Consider the following 22,112-nt stretch of genomic DNA (forward strand, 5'->3'; position numbering starts at 1 on the left):
TGGGGCCGGGATCACAGTGCTGGCTGTGTACAGAATCAGCGCCCTAACTCCCGTACTCTCTCTCTCCCCTGAAAATGAAGGTTTTATTGAGATAATTCTTTTGTGGATTTTCATCTTATCATGTCAAGAGAAAAACAGGGTGGTATAGAAAGAAAGGTGGAAATAAAAAGCATTAACAACAAACATTGTAAGTAACAGTCATGCTTATCCTAAATAAGAGATAATGCACCCTGAATCCAAGTTTTATTTTTCTGTCTAACTTTTATAACATTTTGCCTAATACAGGGATCAGCGGTACAGAAGGGAATGCAGTATAAAGTTTCAGAGAAAGCTAGCTGTCTATCAATTACTCAAGAGTCTTAGCCATTGAGTTTTAATCTGTAAGAGTCACCACTCTCTGGTTTTACCAAAGAAGATGAAACATACATTTACTTTTGAGGGGTAAATTAACTCACTTATGAACATTTAATGGTTTTCTATGACTTACATTAACAGTTAAGAGAGAATATGGCTCGGGGGCTGGAGAGATAGCACAGCGGGTAGGGCGTTTGCCTTGCACGCGGCCGACCCAGGTTCAAATCCCAGCATCCCATATGGTCCCCTGAGCATGGCCAGGGGTAATTCCTGAGTGCAGAGCCAGGAGTAACCCCTGTGCATCGCCAGGTGTGACCCAAAAAGCAAAAAAAAAAAAAAGAGAGAATATGGCTCAAAAACATTAACTGTGGAATAAAACAATAAAACAGTTAAAATAACCCATTGGGGTTAATTCCTAACTGCTATGTTTTTAACCTTTGTGATCTGGCTCGCTTCCATATAGCATAAATGAAGTAAAAAAGGTGACTGTGATGCACTGATCTTAACATCTGTGTAGAGCAACTACGATGAAGTAAGTGATCAGTAACCGCTGGTTTCTTCTCTTCTCCTAATTAGAGCAACTTTAGAGCAACTGGAAGAAGTACGTACAGTATAACAATAGGGTTCTCAAATTTTTTCTGAGCAGAATTTGCTCACAATACATTCTGTCACATTTACTAGCACAGCTGAATCAATATAACTGAAGTATTGACTACAACATAGTCACTTACCAGAGAATCCCTCCATAGAACAAAGAAAATATAAAATAAAATGCAATAGAGCCCCAGGTAACAAGATGGTTGATCCATGTCCAAAAATGAGTTTCCAAAGCCATCTAAAAACAAAAAAGAAATTAAAAAATCCTTAGAAATGTAACAAATATAAAATCCATCCTAAATCTTTAACTTCTCAGATAAAACTAAAAAATAAAATGTATTATAAAATATAACAATCATCATTCTGCTTGGTTTGCCATACAGTGTCTAAAGTTCTATGGCAAAGTTGTTCTGAAGATAGTATTATCTTCTGAAGATAAACTATGTTCAGAAGATAATATTATGTTCTGAAGATAAATATTAATTTTGAAGCCAATGATATAAATAAAATTTAGAAAAACATTTCTAAAGAAGTGTTAGCAATGTTTTATATGAAAATGGGTAATTTCAAGTTTACAGTATTTTTCTCCTGGGAAAACACATCCTTGGAACTTCATGAGAATTTTTTCCCCTCGGTCCTAGGCCTTACAATAAACTGCAGTTTTGTGCATTATGGACAGAAACAAAATTTCAGAGAGGAGAATTTTTATGAGGTTAACCTCTACTAAACCATAAAAAAAAATGAGGCTTTAAAAATAATAAACCAATAGAAAGATTCTATTATTAAAAAAAAACCTTCTAAAATAGCAATAATAGTTTTAGCAAGAATAAAGCTCTTCATGACTGAAAAAGGAAAAATATCTGTACATCAAGAATGAAAGAAAATAAACCAGGCCATATGCAGGCACCGGGCATGTCTGTGCTTCTAATGTCCACACCATACCTTTACTGTGACAGTTATGACCATGACGGTGAAGACCAAGGTGCCAAACGTCCAGTTCCCGAACATCTAAACAGAAAGAACAGACTATTATGTGTGAAAGGATTCGGAATCACATGTCTTTATTCTTTACTAAAAATCCATTGTGCTTATCTGAGTCAGTTACATTTGAAATCTATGCTAGATTAGCAAAATCTGCTAAGTGTGAGAAGAAAACACCTCAATGCATTATTAGGAGTACTGTATCACAGTACTCACCGTGATCTGCTGGGTAACATTTTTTTTTCCCTGTGGAATTCCAAAGATGGACGTAGACTTTTGTGGCACAGAGTTCCAATGATAAGTCATTAGTGACTGCTTTGTCCCTGCTGGACAGTACAAATGATGCTAAAACCCTGCTCAAATCACAAGGTCTTTCTGAAACCATTCTAACCGGAAGTTGCAGCAGATCCCTTGAACACTGTACTTTTGAACCCAGTGGAGGCAAAACACAAAGAAATTTACACAGGGAACAATTATATGAAAGGAAAGATAATTGCCAATGAAATTATGTCTCTAAGGAACCTATGTAAAAAATATAGTTAATGACAGAAAGCATTCTCCAGGGCTTTAAAGTTAAAACTTATAAGGTTTATTAAAAATACAGAATCCCCAAAGAATGTCAGGATTTAATTTCTAGAAAGAGGAACACAACCTGAAATTTATACTAATTTAGTTTATAAAGTAGTCATGGTCTTTACCACAAGGTTAAAAAAATTTGGGGAGGGGGGGAGAGTGGGGAGGGGGTGAGGTGTGGGTCACACCTGGCAATGTTCAGGGCTTACTCCTGGCTCTGCACTTAGGAATTATTCTACCTGCTCCAGCCCAAAAGAATGATCTAAAAGCTATTTTTGAATTACAGATTTCCAACAATTAGCAGTCTATTGATTAATTACTTAAGTAGCTCACATATTTTTATTTATAACATGGGGATAAATAAACTTCACACAAACCTATATAAACCTGTGAAAAATAGAGTACACAGAAAGGGCAGGGGACTTGGCATATATAGAATATCCAATCAGTGGCTATTACCAACAATGAAACATGAATTAATATTCTTTTGTTTGGAGGGTACTTGGGGAGTGTGTCAAGCTGGAAGGATGAAAAGGTCCTATGAACCACTCTTTATTTTCTTGCTTTCATCACTTCTAGAAATGACTTGAAAATACTGAAGATCACTGGGTATAAATTATCTCAGCTCTTGGAAGAAAGCCAGAGGCCTTCACTTTATGGCTATCGGGACGGATATTTGATACAACCTGGAAATGCCTGGTTGCTAACAACCTCACGTATCTTATTTTATTGATTTCTTTTCCTTTTTTGGGCCACATCTGGCAATGCTCACCTACTCCTGGCTTTGCGTTCAGAGTTTACTCCTGGCAGGGCTCAGGGGAGCATATCTGGAGTGAACCTGGGTGGGCTTTGTGCAAGCAACTTGCATCACCTGCTGTCATCTCTCTCCAGACCTAACTTCTCATTTGAGTGGGTCCAGACTGAGGCTTAGCGGAAGATAATTTTGAACTTTGTACTGGCAGCCAGGGAAGGAGATGTAGAAACACAGTCACCTGGAATTTTTTTTTTTTAAAGTGAAAAGATTTAATATATTTCAACTGTAATTAGTTGAGACTGAAGTTTCTTCCCATTTTAATCCCTAAAATAGCTGCTGATGAAGTTTGAGGCAGACTGCATGTTAGGAGATCTGGCTGGCCAACAAGAAGTTAAGTCAAGCTGATTACACTGACTTGGGGTAAGTGACTTTTTATGTTAATTATGGCTACTCCTATGTGTACTGATATTTGTATTTAGAAACTGTATATATATTTTTTGTCCTTTAAGAGGGCCTGCCAAAATGTGGAAGTTTAAGATTTAGCTTCTATTAAATACTGTTTAATCGATTTGCTTTTTGGTTCCCTTTTTCTAAATGAATTTGTTATCATTTTTGTTGGTTTGTCTGTTTTGTTTTGTTTTGGGTCCATGGCTTGCAGTGCTCAGGGATTACTCCTTGCTCTGCACTGGAGGTGCTCGGAGAACCATATGAGGTTCTGGGGGTTGAACAATGTCTGCCACATTCAAGGGAAGTGTGATGCATTCTGTACTACCCCACGGGGCCCCCCCCAAACCTGCATTTTAAAAAGACCACTTGGCCATCCATGTGGAGAACAGTGAGGAAGAAGGGGAAGGATAGAAGCAAGAGCAGGAAGAAGGTAGCTGTGGGTCAGGAAAGAGATGGTGTGGTGTGGGTCAGGGAAGACTGAGGCAGGAGGAGGAAGCATTCAGGATACATATGACACTGTGCAACACAGAGAGCTCTTAGAGGGGAAAGTAGAATTAGGATGATTCTGAAACTTTTATTAAGTAGCTGGGGAGAAGATGGCCGGCAGCTCTTATTAATATCGGAAGAAGAGCAAAGGGAGATTTAAAATTCTGTTTAGTTATACTGCTTGGAATTTCAAAGAGACTCTGAAGTAAGAGAAGAATTTAGCTAGAGGTCGACAAGAGATGTAAATCTCAGAGGTTTCCACACAAAAGCAGTATTTGAACCATGGGAAAAGAGTTAGTTTATCCTTCTTCTGTAGCGAGAAAAGAAAGATGCTGGTGGAGCCCTGAGCCTTGGTCACTGAGCAGTGATTCAGTGATTCTGGGGGCGGGTTTGATTCTGAGGGAGGAAAGCGAAAGCTGGTCACAGTTGGCAAGGACACCAACTGTGTCGAGGGACGATGGTGACCTAGAGCTCATGCCCCTAGTGGGGGAGACATGCCCTGGATTTAGCCAGGAGGGGCGGTGGGTGGCCACAGGCATGCGTCCTGATGGGGATGCCAAGGCAAAAGGTCCACTAGGAGGAAGCTGAAGAAAGAAGGCGGCCGGCAATTCGAAAGAGAAAGAGAACTTCTTCAAATTTTGCTCTCAAGATGGAAAGACAAATGTGGCCGCTACAGTTTGTGGGCTCAGGAGCTGTGCTCTCCACCGATGGGCGATCTGAAGAGTGTGTGTGCATGGTGAGGGTTTGACCCGTTACGTGAAGGAAACAGGAAATGACAGCTGGGAATAATCGCAGGAGTTAGGCCCCAGGTTAAGGAAGAAGGGTGTAAGAGAGAAGAAAAACTTTCCCTGTCGGGTGGAACTGAAATAAAAAAAAAATAAAATAAAAAATAAAAAGGCTATCCCTACAAATATATCTACCAAATGACTAATCTGTAAATTTTGGCAAATATTTGTAAGACAGCAAGTACTGTCCTCTAAGACAAGCCCTCATTTTAAACTCATATTCTAGTCACTATATTTTAATTCCTCATAGAACTAGAAAAATTTTACTAACTTGACGACTGTTTTTTAAAAAAAAAATTAGTCACTAGTTGAGTCCTCTAAACCTCTAAATATATTTTTGTTCTTGAGCATTTTATTGAGAAGTAACAGTAAAAGAATGTCTTTTTTTTATGGTTCTGTAAAGGTAAAGGTTTCCCTATAGGAAAGCAGTTTTTATCATCACAGAGTGAGATACTCTGACAACTCAAAGAGAAAACTTAATTAGGATTATTATATTCTACTACAAGAAAGACCTACTTAAAGACATGAAAAAGATCTGAGCGGAATAAGGCATGTTAAAAGAGAAATTAAGAATGAGTCAATTCCCAATATATTTGCTGGAAACGCATTAACATCTATAAGAAGTCATGACACTTTTAGACCTTATTTAAAAAAAAAAAAAGAGAGAGTAGAATTTTAACTTCTCCCTTTCTTCTTTCCTACTTTTCTCTCTGAATCACTTGTTTGTACTAACTTCACTTCATCTTAATGTTCTCTGCCCAGAACATCCCCAGTAAAAATGTTTTTTACTCCAGGTCTTCAGTCATCTGTAGAGTTTTGGGGCACAGAAAATAAATTTGAAAAACCACAAGTCACATGCAGTAACAAGGACATAAATCAGTTATGTGAAGTTTTCAGTACAGGGAGGAAGCAGAGCAAAAGAACAGGGGTCTGTGGATTGAGCACTGATGAAGAGAGCATTAGAAGAGGCCCTTTGGGATAAAAGAAGCGTGAGCATCTAGAGAGGACACACGGCAACGGCCTGAGCCGGAAACAAGCAAAGCATATGTTAACAGATCCATCAAGGACAGTTTAACTGAATAAGGAGACTAGGGAAAAGTTCCTTGGGAAGTAAGATCCCACGGGGCTGAGTAGAGTAGGACCTTCAATACATTAACTTGACAATGAAAACAACAAAGACTGTTAAGACAGAAAACTTCCATCTACTAGCTCCTGATATACCAATGTTCTCCATAAGGTATGGCATTCAGGGGAAGGAAAGACAGTATAGTGGGTGGGGCGCCTATCCTCCACCTCAGAAGATCCCCTGAGCACTGCCAGGAGTGATCCTTGAGCACAGAACCCAGAGTAAGCTCTCAGCACAGCCAGGTGTAGCTCTAAGATAAACAAAATAAAAACGTTATAATTTAATCTCATAGCAAGCTGATAATACAGTCTATGCTTTTCATTTTGAAGGTGTAAGAAGAAAAAAAAAATTTTCTGGGGGTTTTGATTTTTGGGTCACACTGGCTGTGCTCAGGATTATCCTGGTTCTGTGCTCAGAGATCACTCCTCATGGTGTTCAGGGGACCATATGTGGTGTCAGTTATTGAACCCAGGACAGCCAGCATGTGCAAACAAACACCTTGCAGACTACTATTGCACTAGCCCCAAGGAAACTGACCTTGTTTAACTTACCCATCCCAAATAATTCAAATGACAACTTCAAGTATAAGAATGGGAATACAATCTGTCTGATCTGAATCTTTATTTTCTTTCTATGAACACTGATGGCCAAGCATGGTTAAGTTATTTTCTAGAGGTATATATCTGAAAGGTAGAACTGATTGGCCCAAAGTTTGTAATTTGCAATTTGAGTTAAAGAGATGAGTAATAGGTGACAGAGACAATCTTTTCGCACTAAAAGGCAGCCACAGTTTACTCTTCCCTAAGACTTCACTTTCATATAAATCATGGTAGAGATTTAAAGTCACTATAAACTAGAAACAGATTTGAGTTCTCAAGCTAAGAAAATACCAAAATGAACTAGAACACATCATAGAATATTATAAGCCACCAGATACATTTCTGAAGCATTTTCAATACCATGGAAAAAGTCTTGTGCTGGGAATAATTGTGATAAGTATATAGTTGAGAGATAAAGTAACATAAATGATGAAGCTTAAAAACAGTAAAATATAGGATAGCTGAATGTGCTCAGCCCATGCTTTGTATGTAGGAGGCTGAGTGGTTTATTTTTGCTTGTTTGTTTTGGGGCCACATCCAGCGGTGCTCAGGGCTTACTCCTGGCTCTAAGCTCAGGGACTGCTCCCCACAGCTGTGGAACCCTATGGGATGCCAGGGATCAAACCCGGGCCAGCTGGGTACAAGGCAAGTGCCCTGCCCTTCGTACTTTCTCCAGACCCTGGGCAGACCAAGGTTTGGTTGCTGGCACTACATGGTTCCCTGAGCACTGCCAGGAGTGACTCCAAGCAAAGAGCCAAGTGTAGTCGCTGAGCATACTCAGGTATTACCTCCCCCCAAAAAACCCCGGGCTGGAGAGATAGTAAAGTGGGTAGGGTGCTCGCCTTGTACTTGAGCTCAGTCCCAAGCTTCCCACTCGGTTCCTGGAATACTTCCTGGAGTGATTCCTGAGCACAGAGCCAGGAGTAACCTCTGAGCATTGCCAGTTATCCCCACCCCCAATAACAACAAAGGGGGAAATAGGTCAAAATTATATTAATTATCTTTAACAGAAGGATAACTAGTAATTTTTTTTTCTGTGTACCTCAAAAAAATTTTTTTTATCATAACGGGCCTTTTTATCGTAATAATATTTTAATCATAATATCATGCTATTTTAATATTTATCATAATACATCATTATATATCATATTTTCAATCATAATATTGCTTCTAAAGTCAGAAAAAAGGGCAGGAGAGACGGCTCAGTGGGTGGGGGCACACCTTGTATGAAGCGGGCCCCAGTTCAACTCCCAGTACAGTGTAGTCCCCCGAGGACAGGAGAAAGTGACCACTCAGAACAGAACCTGTCACAGTCCCTGAGCACCACCAGCTGTGGCCCCACGCCCAAATGATGACAAAATAAAATCAGAAAAGTGTGATTATCCAGCAACAGAATCATTATTTTAGTTCCTTTTTTAAAAATATCATCTTCTGATCTTTTTTCCCCCTTTTCTTGGTCCAGTTTCAGCCCAGCATCTCAGGTGGAAACGGCAGATACATTCCCCCGTATCTACATGCTTGCTGAACTTTGCACGTGGGGCACTAACACGCAGATGGGAACCTAGCTAATGCGTTCTCACAGGCTCTGCAGTCATACCGACCTGAGTTTGGAGCATACGCCAGTACTTTATTTACTGTGTTACTTGAAGGAAGTTTGTTAGTTTTCTGAGATCAACAAAAACAAAAAACAAAAAACCAGGTATTTTCCTCACACAGGATTATAACAAGCTAATACATTTGCCTGGCACAGAAAAAAAACCTAATAAAAGGAAGTTATTATTGGGGAAGTAGTGTACTTTCTTATTTTATTACTATGCTTGTTTATTTTCTGTACCCTTCACAAGAATCTGAGTTTCAGATTCAAGAGTATTAATTCATTTCATATCTCCAGAGACCATTTGATTACAGAGGAACAGCTACTGCTCAATAAATGTTGGCTGCGTACATGAAATGTTTCATTCTCCCAATTATAATCTTTTTAATTTTGTAGTAAAAGTTTTATTTAAAGAAATGTACTTAGAGGGCTGAAGAGACAGTACAGTGGGTAGGTGCTTGCCGTGCACATGGCCGGCCTGGGTTCAATCCCCGGCATCCCAGATGGTCTCCTGAGCACAGCCCGGAGTGACTGAGTGAAGAGTCAGAAGGAACCTCTGAGCATCGCCGGGTGTGGCCTCGAAACCAAAGCAAAATTTACTTACAGAAATGTGAAGAGAAAGAAGAGAGGAAAAGAAAAAGGGGAGAAAAGAGCTGGGGATGGAAAGAGGGGAGGGATGGAAGAGGAGGAGAGAGCAGTGGGGGGAGAGTGCCACACAGCTCCATCCCTGGTACCACACACGGTCCCCCACACAGCCAGGTGTGATCCCTGAGCACAGAGGCAAGAATAAGCCACGAAACCACCAACTACGTCTTCCCCCACGAGTCACGCAAAAAGGAATTCCCAGTGGAAAACGGACAGTGAAGGGTAACTTCTAGCCACCACGGCAGCAATGCCGTCACTCACCCCCCGCCCCCACCCCTGAGGACCCAGTTCTCCCAATTTCACATCTCACAGAAGTGGCAATTCAAAACAGGAACTTATGATATACTAAGAATAGCTACTAAACACAGAAGAGAATGGTAGCACTTCCTAATAATCCTGTACTTAAAACAAAACACTAAGTCCTCATTTAATTGACACACTGTGTAATCTAGGACATCGTTTCTCATCTGAAAAACATGGGTCATAACTCACCAACAAGACTATGAGACTATGGATCGATGAAGACAGAACAGGTAAAGACTCAGCACAATAACAAACACTATTCATAAAACACAACCCTGAAGCAAACAGCATGCAGGAACGTGTATACTTGTTTGTGTAAATTGATTTTTGAATATTAAAATTACTTAATAACTTTAGTTTCACATTAATAACAGATTATATTGCCTTTTCAAATTTTCACTTGTTTGACATTTAAGTAAAAAAGTTTACAACCTTTTAATAATAGTGTTAATTTTAACTGAATATAAACAATTTTATCTTGAAGATAGAATTTTCCTTTTTTAATGGATAAGTATCAAAACAAGTGGCATCAAATTATTGTTAAATACTCTTTATAAAAACTCCATATTTTACCTGGCCATTTCCAAGCAGAGATATATCTTTCCCTAATAAAAAATAGGATCCAAAAAAGAAAATAAAGGCATGACTGAAACCCAGGATGGTCCAATAAAGAAAGGTTTTAATGCTTAGTTGATGGTTTTTACTAATATCCCTGTAAATTAAAAAAAAGAGAGAAAAAGGAAAAAGTTAGGACTCATTTATTACTCATCTACTAAAAACTACAACTTGATAATTTAAAAAATGGTGGCTCAAATTGATATAGGTGTTGAATTACAATGTTACACATCTAAAACTTATGTCAAAGACCAGTATTATTTCAACAATTATTTTGAGAAACCAAAATAAATGGATTTTTCATTTAAAATTTTTTTCATTTAAAATGAACTTTACTATAAATCACTGCTCATAATATCACTTATCTCTCCAATAGCTTATAGCTTAAGAATATGCTCAAATAAATGATCTAATTTGATGAAGTAGCTGTCCTAATGTTCTGGCATTTCAAGTTGGCTTATTTTTACTCTGTATAAATTTTCAGTCACTCTGCCATCATTCTTTTCCGTGCAGTATTTGAGAGTTAGGTTATAACTCAGTTCATGTTCATGAATCGATACTAAGAGAAAACAGTCTTGTGCCAATCCTGGGTCAAGACCATTACTAGATGCCCTAGGGAATTCTGGATAAATTATTGACATGTCTTTCCTTTGGGGATGACATCCGTCTATGCCCAGGACTTACTCCTGGCTCTGTGCTCAGGGACCACAGATCCTGGTGGTGCTCAGGGGACCAGGTGCTGGGGACCGAACCTAAGTCAGTCACATGCAAGGAGAGTTCCCTGTCTGTTTTTCTATATTTATGGCCCCGATTATTGCTGCTGCTGCGTTAGTGCACGTGTTCAGAGAAGAGAACATGTTGAGTGGGACTCCTCGGCCATTCCTCAGGAATTGCTCCTATCTTTGTGACTACTTGGTTCTGTGGAAGCAGGAATAACCTAGGGTACCTGGGACAGAAGTTAATGTCCTCAACTCAGGGTTCTGCACTGATTACTAAAGTTGGAAATGCTATGATATGAACTGGTTTGATAAGTGTAGACTACACTTAACAAACCAGTACAAACCAGTACATTCAAATGACCCAGTACATTCTTGGGGGAAAAGTGATCATTTTTTAAATAAATAAATATTTTTAAATAGGGATCATTTCTAAAATTTGGAAAATTAAAATTTTTTCTTATGTTAAGCAATTCCAAACCATGATTACGGACATACTTTCTACAGTAAAATATTAGTCACCAACATATCACTTGCTATTGTTCATTTTCAAGGGACTTTAAAAAATTAATAACCAGTATTACTTGCCATCAGAAGTACTGTAGACACTTAACACTGGACAACACTTACCTATAGAGGCTGGGCTTGCTCTGTAGGACATGAGGGTCTATATGCTGTTCCAGTAAACTATATATCAGAATAGGCAGGGAAGTAAAACATATATTGTATAAAGTCAGGTACACGCTGTCATACAGTGTCTAGAAAGAGAAATTGGTATGAATTTTTAAAGCTCTAAAATATATGTTACTATTTATACATAATTAAAAAGCATATCAAAATAGAAAATTATAGTTTTTCAATTTACACACTAACCATTTTAATAACATTTCTTAATATAGATATAAATACATGTTCCTAAATTTGTATTCTATGTCAGAACTGGAAAGTTTGTTTATGTCAGAGTGTTCTGGTAATAGAGTAAATTGGATCTACATGATTTCCCCGAGTTTGTCACTGGGATGTATGTTTTTTTAAAAAATTTCTTTTTCGAAACCGTGAGATACAAAATTGTTAACAACAGAGTTTCAGGCAAAAAAAAGTTCCCAACTTTATGCCTCCATTAATGCCCTCAAGATTCCCTCTCAGCCTGCAACCTGTCTCCTCGACAGACACGTTTTCAAGTCTGTTGCAGTTTGGGACCCATGCTTACAGTCGTGCTGGGTCTATACTGACACCTGCCTCTACACCTTAGGTGGGCCCCAGCCTCCTGCCCCTGCCCTGTGTTCTTACTGCAGTGTATTCCTATACAGTTCCTCTACACACAGGCTTCTGACTATTCCTTTGGTAAGCCACTCATACAGCTTTGCTTACATGGCTCATGTCTGCCCATCTAAGTCTGAAACTTCCTTTAAAGCATAATCCAAGAAACTTTAAATACTGCTCAAGTCCTTGATATTGGCCTCTTCTAAACAATCTTACACGCTACTGTGGGGTATTACTTACTACTTTGCCTGTCACATATTAATACTTAAAAAAATTATACAACAAAATTCCAGAGAACCTAACCAAAACAAGTTAGGCATTTGCTAACTTGCAGTTTTATTTCATTCAAATAAGCAAACACTGTCAATGGTAACTGATGCCCAAGTAGATATTTAGAATCTAGAGCTTTAGGCTCTACACGGGGGTGTGGGGGGAGAGTAACAAGAATAAAAACAACAAAAACAACTCACAGAAAACCTGAGATAATTAAGATTTTGTATTTCAATCACATGAGAACAGATTTCTTGATCAATTAAATTTGTAAAGTATGGTACGTGGGCAGACTGCTCAATTAGTCAGAGGCAAGAGGTCCAAGTCTGATTTAGTGATTAATAGCTATGTGATCTTGGAAAAGTTACTTTATTTTTGTGGACTTCAATTTCCTTTTATATAAGATACCATATCTTAGGAATAGCAAATATCACAATATGTAACCAAATGTCCACTATGAGCTAATTACAGCTGTTGCTAATTACAGGGTTTTCTCTCTGGGCCTATAGATTCATAATCCCTTTAAAAATAGCATTCCAGATGGTGTCTCTCAATTATTTAGAGTTAGATTTTGAGATCTATAAGTCATTCCTGGATTCTATCACTAAAGTTCTTCTCTCAAATCTTACAAAATTCTGAGTTAGAAAAGAATTATATAATCTTCCGATAGTTGACTGGAATATCTGGGTATGAACTGTATAGAAATATTACAGCTAAGTTGAAAGAAGTTATCAAAATTCTCTCAATTGCTGCTGATTTACTATTTTGAAAAATAGCATCGAGAATTAAATGTATTTTGATAATAAACTCAAATCAGAGGGTTATCAGTGTCATGCTAATTAAACACACTAACCCAGAGAGTTTTACCCAGTTATCTGCAGGACTAGGAAAAATAAAAAAGTTCAAGCAAGTCTGTCAAAAATTGAACACATACACTTAATCTTAAAACAATACATTCTATTTACTTACTTGTTGAGAAAACAAACAGTAGAACTGATATAAAAATTGGGGTGTGATAAAGCACACATTCTGAAAGATAAAATCAAGTGGAAATAATTAAATTTAGTCCATAAGAAAAACAACCTAGATTCTGGAAATACAATATTATGTGTAAATAGTAGATTTGCCCATGAAAATTTATATATATATATATATATGTATATAAATTGGGAAAATATAGGATTCCTATTGTATTTTTTAAAAAGTGTAAGAGTGGGGCTGTAGAGATAGTACAGGGAGCACATTTGTCTTGCACATGGATATCTGGCTTCGATCTCTGCACCCCGTATGTCCCCTGAGCACAGCCAGGAGTGATCTCTGAGTACAGAGCCAGGAGAAAGCCCTGAGCACTGCTGGGTGTAGCCCCAAGTCAAAAAAAAAAAAGTGTCAGAGTATTCTTCAGCCAGAGAGACGGTACAGGAGGTAGGCCATTTGCTTTGCAGCAGGCCAACCTTGGTCCAACCCCTGTCACCAGATATGGTGCCCTGAGCTTGCCAGGAGTGATCCCTGAGTGCAGAGTCAGTAGTAAGCCCTGAGCACTGCTGGCTGTGGGCCCCAAAGCAAAACCAAACCAAAAAAAAAAAAAAAAAACCTCTTTAAAAATAAAAGTATCCTAATAACATTGCAAAGATCAGAATGAAAATACTGCTGACTTTCGTTACTGCCAAGCAATACTGTGATTTTGAATTTAAAACTTTATTGCTATTATTTAATAACCTTAATATATAGTACAGTAACAAAGATTTATTTAAACTTTAGGACTATAATGGCTTTAAAATGCAAAATCATTTAAAGTACCAGTAAGTGGACTATCAAAACATCTATTTTCATATATTCGTGTTATATTAAAAACTTTAAGTGTAAGCTAAGGAAAAGTTGTGTTTTTTCATTACCGTAATGCTATGACTTAACTGCAGCCATACATGCACTATAGAATGCTCTGATGTGTTAAGTGTCTTGGTACTCAGGGGCTCTTAAAATGGCTTCTGCAGACCCTCCTCTTTCTTTAAAAGGGCCAAAGGTCAGTATCGTACTTCAGTGCAATTAGTTCCTTGTAATTCTATGCATTTAATTTCATACATCTAAAACCTCTTATACTAGTAGTTTATATCCACTATACAGACCACTAAATGGTTATTTATGAAACAAAAAAAAGATTAAGACCTCCTTCTTGAAACTATGTTCAAGGAATTTAATGAAAACTCACTGCTGGTTTGAGACAGTATTAAAAAGTCAAACTGAGTGTTTTGCATAGAATAAAGCATATCAATTTAAAATTTAAATTCTGATGTTTATACACACACACACACACACACACACACACACACACACACACACACACACACACCTATTTAGCCACCAGAATTGTTTTCCTTTGTAATTGATTCTATAAAGTGCCCGTGGCCTCAGGCAACCACTGAATTGTTTTGTCAGCATATATCAGATTTATGTTAAAATCATCAAAGTACATGCCATAAACAGTCATTACAAAGAAACAACTTGTTTGGTGAAAGCATTACTTAAAATTAAAACCACAAATATGTCAGTGACTGATTTGGAAAATATCTCCACATATACATACTGATTTATAATGTCCCACACCTGGAAAGTGTTATAATGCAATGCTATTACAATAAAAAACTACTTTAAAATTTAGATGTCTACTTTAAAGTGAAAATCCAAAACATTTTTGAAAAGGGAAAAAACTAAAGTCTCTCCATGAAACTCACCTTATAAAAAAAATACTGTACAAGGGTGGCTATTCTAATATAATAAAAATGACCATGAACAAAAAGCAATTTGGACAGAAATTTAAATCTAGCTATTGCATAGTCACTGTTTCTTGCAGCTTGTCTTCCTTCTTTACCCATGATTCCTGTAATAAAGGGGACAAAAAGGAGAATAGTAATTTAATCAGAGTAATTTTCATGATATGTTTTCAAATATCTTAAATTTCTACAGCAGTGGAACCTGCACTTAGGATCATTTACACATTTTAATATGTAACAATAGCAGACTTTCAAAAGGTTGATCTGTTTCCTTAAATACATATATTATATACCAGGACATACCGTTAATTTTTAAAGAATTAGAATAAAATATAAAATACTGGAAAGATCTAAAAAAGTCATATTTTACAGTAACAAGCACAGAGCACTAGTTAAGAGCTTTTTAAACAATTGAGGCATCATGTAGTATTAACAGTAATGTCTTAGGCATACCGTTACTACACCATACCCACATCGGTGTATCAACAGCCCATCACCAGCCCTGTTCCTAGCACCTTCTTGTCATCCTCCACCCCCACACCCCCGTGGCACACTCACTTCAGTTGGCAGAATCACTGGTCTTATTTTCACTGCCCACTGTCTATTGCCTTGTTTTCTTTATTTCTGCATATGAGATCACCCAGAAATGGTATCTGTTTTACTCCTTCTGACTCACCTTACTTTATTTAACAGATTTCTAATGAAAAGAAAGCTCTAAACCAATCTAACATAGCTATTTTTTTTTAAAAAAAAGTTCTATTGTTTTTATGCTTTGAGACATCACATGGTTTTCCATAAAGGCTGAACCAGTTTACATTCCCACCATCAGTGAAAGCGGCGCCTTTTAAACACCATGTTCCACATTCGCACCCCTCAACGCTGTCTATGTCCAATCTTCCCACCCAGGCTGTTCTCAAGGTACAGCACAGTGTGAAATGTGGCCCAGGTGTGCTACCCTTCTGCCTTCCCATTAACTGTGGAAGCTCCATCTTTTGGTCTTTGATTCCAAAAACCATCACATTGGTCTTCCCAAAACACTAGCAAATATCCTACATTCCAAACTTACTTCATAGCTTTCTTCAGAGGCAACCAAAAAAAAAAAAAAAAAAGACTGTATGTACTGTTGAGTGTTTTATAAGTGACAGGCAGGGAAACTGGAAATTTTTTTCATGTCTGTACTGGTTGAGCTATCCAAGCTGAAATTTTGCTGTCAGTGCATAACTTTGCTTTTGTTTTCAAATTAAAAGCTTTAATAGAGGACACAGTTGGCACCTGGCAGTGCTCAGGGCTTACTCTGGCTCTGTGCTCTGGGGTCACTCTCCTGGTGGGGTTTGGGGGACCATATGTAGTGCTGGGGATTAAACCTGGGTCAGCCTTGTGCAAAGCAAGGGCTTTATCTACTGTACTAGCCCTCCGGCTCAACACAGCTTCTCATTTTATTGTATTTGGTTTTGGGCCACACCTGAGAGTGTTCAGGTTTACTACTGGCTCTGTGCTTAGGGATACTCCTGGAGGGGTGGGGGAACCATATGGGATGGTGGGGATCAACCGGCAAAAGCTCTACCCACTGTACTATTGCTCTGGCTCCATAGCTTTCCTTTTTAAAAGTATACATTATCATGTAAAATCAGCACAAAATTTTATCTAACAAATATGAATGAGTTTTCTAACTAAATTTTGCCTAAAAAGGACTAAAATAATAACAAAAAAATTATAGACAAAGGCAGTCGTCTAATCCCCAATGAAGACTCATTTTTGGTGTATTTTTTTTTAGAACTTTTCTGTGTATTTTGTGTATGTGTGTTTAGTACATCAACAATGTACAAAAATAATATTATTCTGTAATCTGATGATATATTATAAGTATGGTTTTTAATATATATCTTTATTGACAAATTTGTTTATTTTCTTTTTTTTTTCTTTTTTTGCTTTTTGGGTCACACCCAGAGATGCTCAGGGGTTACTCCTGGCTTTGCACTCAGGAATTACTCTTGGCGGTGCTCGGGGGACCATATGGGATGCCGGGGATCAAACCTGGGTCGGCCGCGTGCAAGGCAAAAGCCCTACCCGCTGTGCTATCGCTCTGGCCCTTGTTTATTTTCTTAAGAGAAATTCCTGAGTACATAATGGTAAGGCCAACACATAAACACACATTTAAAAGTTTGCCATAATGTAGAGTACACCAACTTATAGTCCCACTAACGTTTGTTAGTCTATCCTTAGCCAATCAGGACTGATAAAACCAATTCATAAAACCAATTTATAGGCCATTTAATTGGAATTCTTTTAGTTATTAGTGTGACCGAAATTTTTATGCAGCTACTATTTCTAAATTTCTCTTCTTGGATGGTATAATTTCTTCTGCCAGCTTTCTTATTCTCCTTAAGTTGTAAAGACTTCATATATTAGGAATACTTGCAAAATTTTCTTAACTACTTTGTCAAAGTGTGTTTCTAGGAGGTATTTACTTCTGTCACAAGTAATAATTATTTTCTTTGGCATAGTCCCTTTTTGTTGTAGGTAAAAGATACTTAAATATCTCAAATTAGAGGAGGATCATTTAAACTGTCTTTCAATACTTTTCAGAATACATCTCGATCTTATTTTGCTTTATAAGCAATAGAATGGGAGCCAAATTCTTGGAATTTTTTCCAAATAGTTGGATTCATTACCTTCAATCAAATAATTTGTTTCTCTATGTATTTTAAAAATATATACTGAATTCCCAGACATGTGAACTTATTCTCTATACTAGTTAGTATATTTCCATATAAGAATAAAAGTTTTAAATACTGTAGTTTTTATTTTTTAATCATGGAACAGAAGGTTATTCATACTGTCTGTAGACTGATGTAATGCAATAACATACATTTTTAAAATTCAGTTCTCAAAATAGTTAATTTGCTCAAAGAGAGAGGAGTTGACTTGAGGGCTACAGTGGAAACACTGGCTCCCACAGCTAATTAAACAGGCATGATAAAAGCGATTCCAGGAAACCATTGCAACTCTCTGCTAACTAATGTTTCATCCTTCAGCCCAAGCCTGTAGTTTTCTCCTTTGCTCCTGCATTTGTGTAATGAAACTGAGGAAGACAAGAACATGGTTTACGCCAGGTGGACAGTCAAAAGGCTGGAGTGACATGTCATAGCCGCAGGTTCAATCCCTGTGCCCAGATGGCTCCCCCGAGAACCTCTGGGAGTGACCCCCCACACGTGCAGGGAGCAGCTTCTGAACAACAATCTGTGGGTAGCTCAAAGCACAAATGACAGCAGCCTCCAACAGTTGGGAGGGAGCCGCAGAGGAGGAGGGCGGGGGCTCCCGGGCCTGAGTGCACGCTTGAGCTGCAGACGCCTCGGGTGTGATTCCTGCCATGGGCATGCCTCCTCTGCCCACATCTCCGGGGTGGCCATCGTGGCCCCTCAAGCTCTGGGGGCCTGGACAGCACTATTCCTAGTATTACCACGAGTGGCTACTAGGCCTCCTGGATACTGCCCAAGAGCCCGCAAACAAAAGAAAAATCACGAGAATCTTTTGAGTGACAAAGTCTATAATATCTATTCTAAACGAGGAGTGCAAAACCACAAAGGCATTCTTACAGAAACACAAATTCAGTTTAAAAAAATGACAGAGGGGCTAGAGCAATAGCACAGTGGGTAGGGTGTTTGCCTTGCAAGTGGCCGATCCGGGTTCAATTCCCAGCATCCCATACGGTCCCCTGAGCACTGCCAAGAGTAACTTCTGAGTGCATGAGCCAGGAGTAACCCTTGTGCATTGCTGGGTGTGACCCCAAAAGCAAAATAAATAAATAAATGATAGAATAATGAGTGCAAATACTTAAAAACGGTACAAAATGGCATGTAAAAATAAAGTTACTTTTGGTGCCAGTATGGTTTAGGGGGTAGTTCAGCATTTGCCTCGCATATAGTTGACCTGGGTTCAGTCCTGGCACCCTAAATGGTTCCATGAGCATCGCCAAGAATGGTTCCTGAGTGTGGAGCCAGGACTAAGCCCTAAGCACTGCCAGGTGTGGACCCAAAATAAAACAACAAGAAAATTATTCTCATCTTGCAAGGCAGCTATGCTGACCACTATACCACTGCTTGTTATTTGAGTTCTGAAGGAGAAATGGCAAAGATAAAATTAACTAATGTGATATTTATTCCCTTGAAAACTTGTGATTAGAATATCCTGAATGATGGGCTTAATAAAAATGCACTTCCAGTGGGGATAAACTGAATTATAAAATGTCATTTCATTTTATTCATATTTGATATTGTACTTTATAAAAGCAAGATTAAAAAATCATCCAATAATTAATTATACCAACTTAAAAGTTTAAGAGAAAAAAATCAATCACCTATGCCAACATGTGCTTCTTGTATCATGCTTACATCATTAGCACCATCACCAACCGCCAACGTGATAGGCTTCTCAGGAGAAATTTTTATCAGTCTTATTACCTGAAAGGGAGACAACTCGTTACTCATGGTAACATTTCAATTTTCCTTTGTTTATATAAAGTATTTTATCTAAAACAACTTTTCTAAGATCGATCACTAAAAAACCTAATTTTATAATGTGTTCTTGGGATTCATCGTTGGGAGGGCATCTCCATTCGGATGGTAGTAACGCGGGGGACTGCACTTGCCTTGCAGGTTTGAGGCCTTGGATTTGATCCCTGGCACTGCCAATAATAATTTAGGAATGTCTTTCAGAAAAAACATAGCGAGAATGTTATATATAACCTCTTTATATAATGGCAGCATCCAGAGAGGACATAGCAAAAGAATGTTCTCTCTGCAGATTTTACGACGGGAAGCAGAACCTACTAACACAGCGTAAACTTGTAAAAAGTTTATTAACTGTGTAAAATTGTACTAACTGAACTTTGTTAGACAAACATATTTTTTAAAGAAATTGCTCTTCTGACACAGGAATGAATACTAGCTCTTGTAATATAATTTAAAAATTCAATCAAGTTTATATTCAATATAAGCAAAAATTTAATTGGAATACTCTCAATTGTTTTTAAGAAACAGAGGTTTTTGTTGTATTTGGATTCCACAGAGGTATGTGAATTATAATAAAATAAGCTTTTCAAAAACTCTCTGAAGTAGAAAAAAAAAGATTATCTAATTTATTAGATCTGTATGTAAAAAGGCATTAAGATGCGTATTTCATAGAATATGAAGGATACAGTCTAAGAATTCAATTTCTATAAGCTTTTACTTTATCATAGCTTCATTAAATATTTCCTGCAAATTACAAGTCAACTGGCATTTCAGCTTTTTACTAAAGTCCTATTCATCCCTTACTGGTTACTTTTAACAAGGAAAATGAACATTCAATGAGGATACAAGGTAAAGAGATCAACAAAACTACTGCAGAGAAATTTAGCCTTCTCAAGGTTTCCTCACTATGGAAGTAACTTATATGTGAAACATTATAGTTCACATCTTTGTTTTGGTAAAATCACATCTTTGTCTTAGTAAAATCACAATCCTAAAATGTGTGATATAAAAAATGACTGACTCAATAAAATTCATCTACTGAACCCCACCAAATGCGACTCGGATATTAAACTTAGAAAATGCTTTCTGATTTAAATATACTTATGAAAATTTTTACCACCAAACATACCTTTGCTTTTTGCAGTGGTGCCATACGACAGCATAATACAGCTGAGCAATTTCTGCAAACTTCCATAAAGAGTTTTTCATGCTCCCTGAGTGCAAGAGATAGGCTGGTCCCATCCACTACCAGCCCGTGCTGGATCACATGATCCTCTGTAATTCTTAAAAAGGACAATAATTATATCTTCCCTAAGACACTTCGCAGTCATATTGTTTATACTCATGAACAATAGATTCTTACTAAAACATTGATTCATCATCCACATACCTTACTTTGGGGGGGGGGCTTTGCTATTAAAGATGCACGTTAGCTACATTACTGAGCCTATTATTTTGCCCAGTTGCTTTTTTTCACCCCCCTTCTGGTGTAAGACCTTCTAATGTAAGCAGCAGGGCCTGCTTTCGTCTTCTGATGAAAGCTGCTTCCTGCCGTCAAGGGAGCACTGTGGTCTCAACCTTCTGGCTCTCTTGGTTGACTCACCTACCAGCCCTGCTCTGCTAATTCATCTGCTACTTCATGGCTCAATCTCCAAGGAGATGCAAACCAGGCAGCTCAGATTCATGGGAACAGTGGTCCCTGTGGCTGCAAACCCTGGGGCACCTTTGTGAGGCAGGCGGGTGGGCTGGGCACCACCCTGCCAAAGCCCCTGCAGCTGCAGCCACTCCCCACCCCTGCAGCCACGCCTAGGGCTCAATTCCACCACTTCATTAATATTCTCTGCAGACATGCAGAACTGTGAATAACTTCAGGTACCCTGGTGCCCCGGCTAAGAAGTCTGGTGTTTTTCGAGTCGGGTGGGCAGCCTCCCCTCACCCCTAGTACTTCTGGAAGCCTGGCAGCCATGTCCACTTCCTACAGCCAATGCCACGTCGAGTCATTGGCCCAAACTATAGATCCTGAACTCTCACCTGATGTCGTCTCTATCATCAAGGATCAACTGAACATTTCTATAATTTATAATTAGATTTATATTTTAATATAATAAGATCCTAATTCCTTAATACTGAAATCCCAGTAGGTGTACGCCAAATTAGATGGGGAAAGTAACACAGAATCCAAATAAACTCTACAGACAAAAATAACGCAGAAGACTCAATTAGAAAAAAATAGCTTAGTAAATTCTTAGACAAGAATTTACAACCCCCCCAAAAAAAAGAATTTACAACCCCATGATAAGATATAATAATTTTCACATAAAAAACTGATGTTTAACATATTTTGATTGATTTCATATATTTGGACTTATATCTTTTATATTTAAATTGATTTAAAAAACTTTTTATTGATTTTAATATTGGAGTTCTATTACCTAATCAAGTTCAACTCTAGAATTTTATGAACAGTTGTGGTTTTGTCTATGTTAAAATTAATTTGAAAAAGAAAAAAATAGAATCCTCAGTATAAGGTTCATTAAATATTTTTTCGGACTGGAGCGACAGCACAGAGGGTAGGGCATTTGTCTTGTACTCGGCCAACCTGGGTTCGATTTCTCCGTCCCTCTTGGAGAGCCCGGCAAGCTACCGAGACTATCCCACCTGCACGGCAGAGCCTGGCAAGCTACTTGTGGCATATTTGATATGCCAAAAACAGTAACAAGTCTCA

At 38.0% G+C, this 22,112-nt stretch overlaps 1 protein-coding gene and 1 long non-coding RNA gene across 6 annotated transcripts in view; one reads left to right on the top strand and one right to left on the bottom strand.

Annotated features, from left to right (window-relative positions):
• Positions 1 to 8,395, top strand: part of LOC129401898 (uncharacterized) — a 30,906-nt gene extending 22,511 nt beyond the window's left edge. The window contains exons 2-3 of the long non-coding RNA XR_008628424.1: positions 3,593 to 3,679; positions 8,165 to 8,395. This is a non-coding gene — a long non-coding RNA (uncharacterized LOC129401898). The remainder of the gene's footprint in view (positions 1 to 3,592; positions 3,680 to 8,164) is intronic.
• Positions 1 to 22,112, bottom strand: part of ATP11B (ATPase phospholipid transporting 11B (putative)) — a 116,078-nt gene that overhangs the window by 21,253 nt on the left and 72,713 nt on the right. For all 5 annotated transcript variants that reach the window (XM_055124852.1, XM_055124853.1, XM_055124851.1 and 2 more), the window contains 8 exons: positions 20,517 to 20,670; positions 19,234 to 19,336; positions 14,838 to 14,983; positions 13,078 to 13,137; positions 11,206 to 11,333; positions 9,818 to 9,956; positions 1,894 to 1,959; positions 1,086 to 1,189 (listed from right to left, as the gene is read on the bottom strand). In XM_055124852.1, coding sequence (XP_054980827.1) covers positions 1,086 to 1,189; positions 1,894 to 1,959; positions 9,818 to 9,956; positions 11,206 to 11,333; positions 13,078 to 13,137; positions 14,838 to 14,983; positions 19,234 to 19,336; positions 20,517 to 20,670 — 900 coding nt within the window. The remainder of the gene's footprint in view (positions 1 to 1,085; positions 1,190 to 1,893; positions 1,960 to 9,817; positions 9,957 to 11,205; positions 11,334 to 13,077; positions 13,138 to 14,837; positions 14,984 to 19,233; positions 19,337 to 20,516; positions 20,671 to 22,112) is intronic.

The sequence above is a fragment of the Sorex araneus genome, chromosome 2 (assembly GCF_027595985.1).
Source record: "Sorex araneus isolate mSorAra2 chromosome 2, mSorAra2.pri, whole genome shotgun sequence".
NCBI lineage: Eukaryota > Metazoa > Chordata > Mammalia > Eulipotyphla > Soricidae > Sorex > Sorex araneus.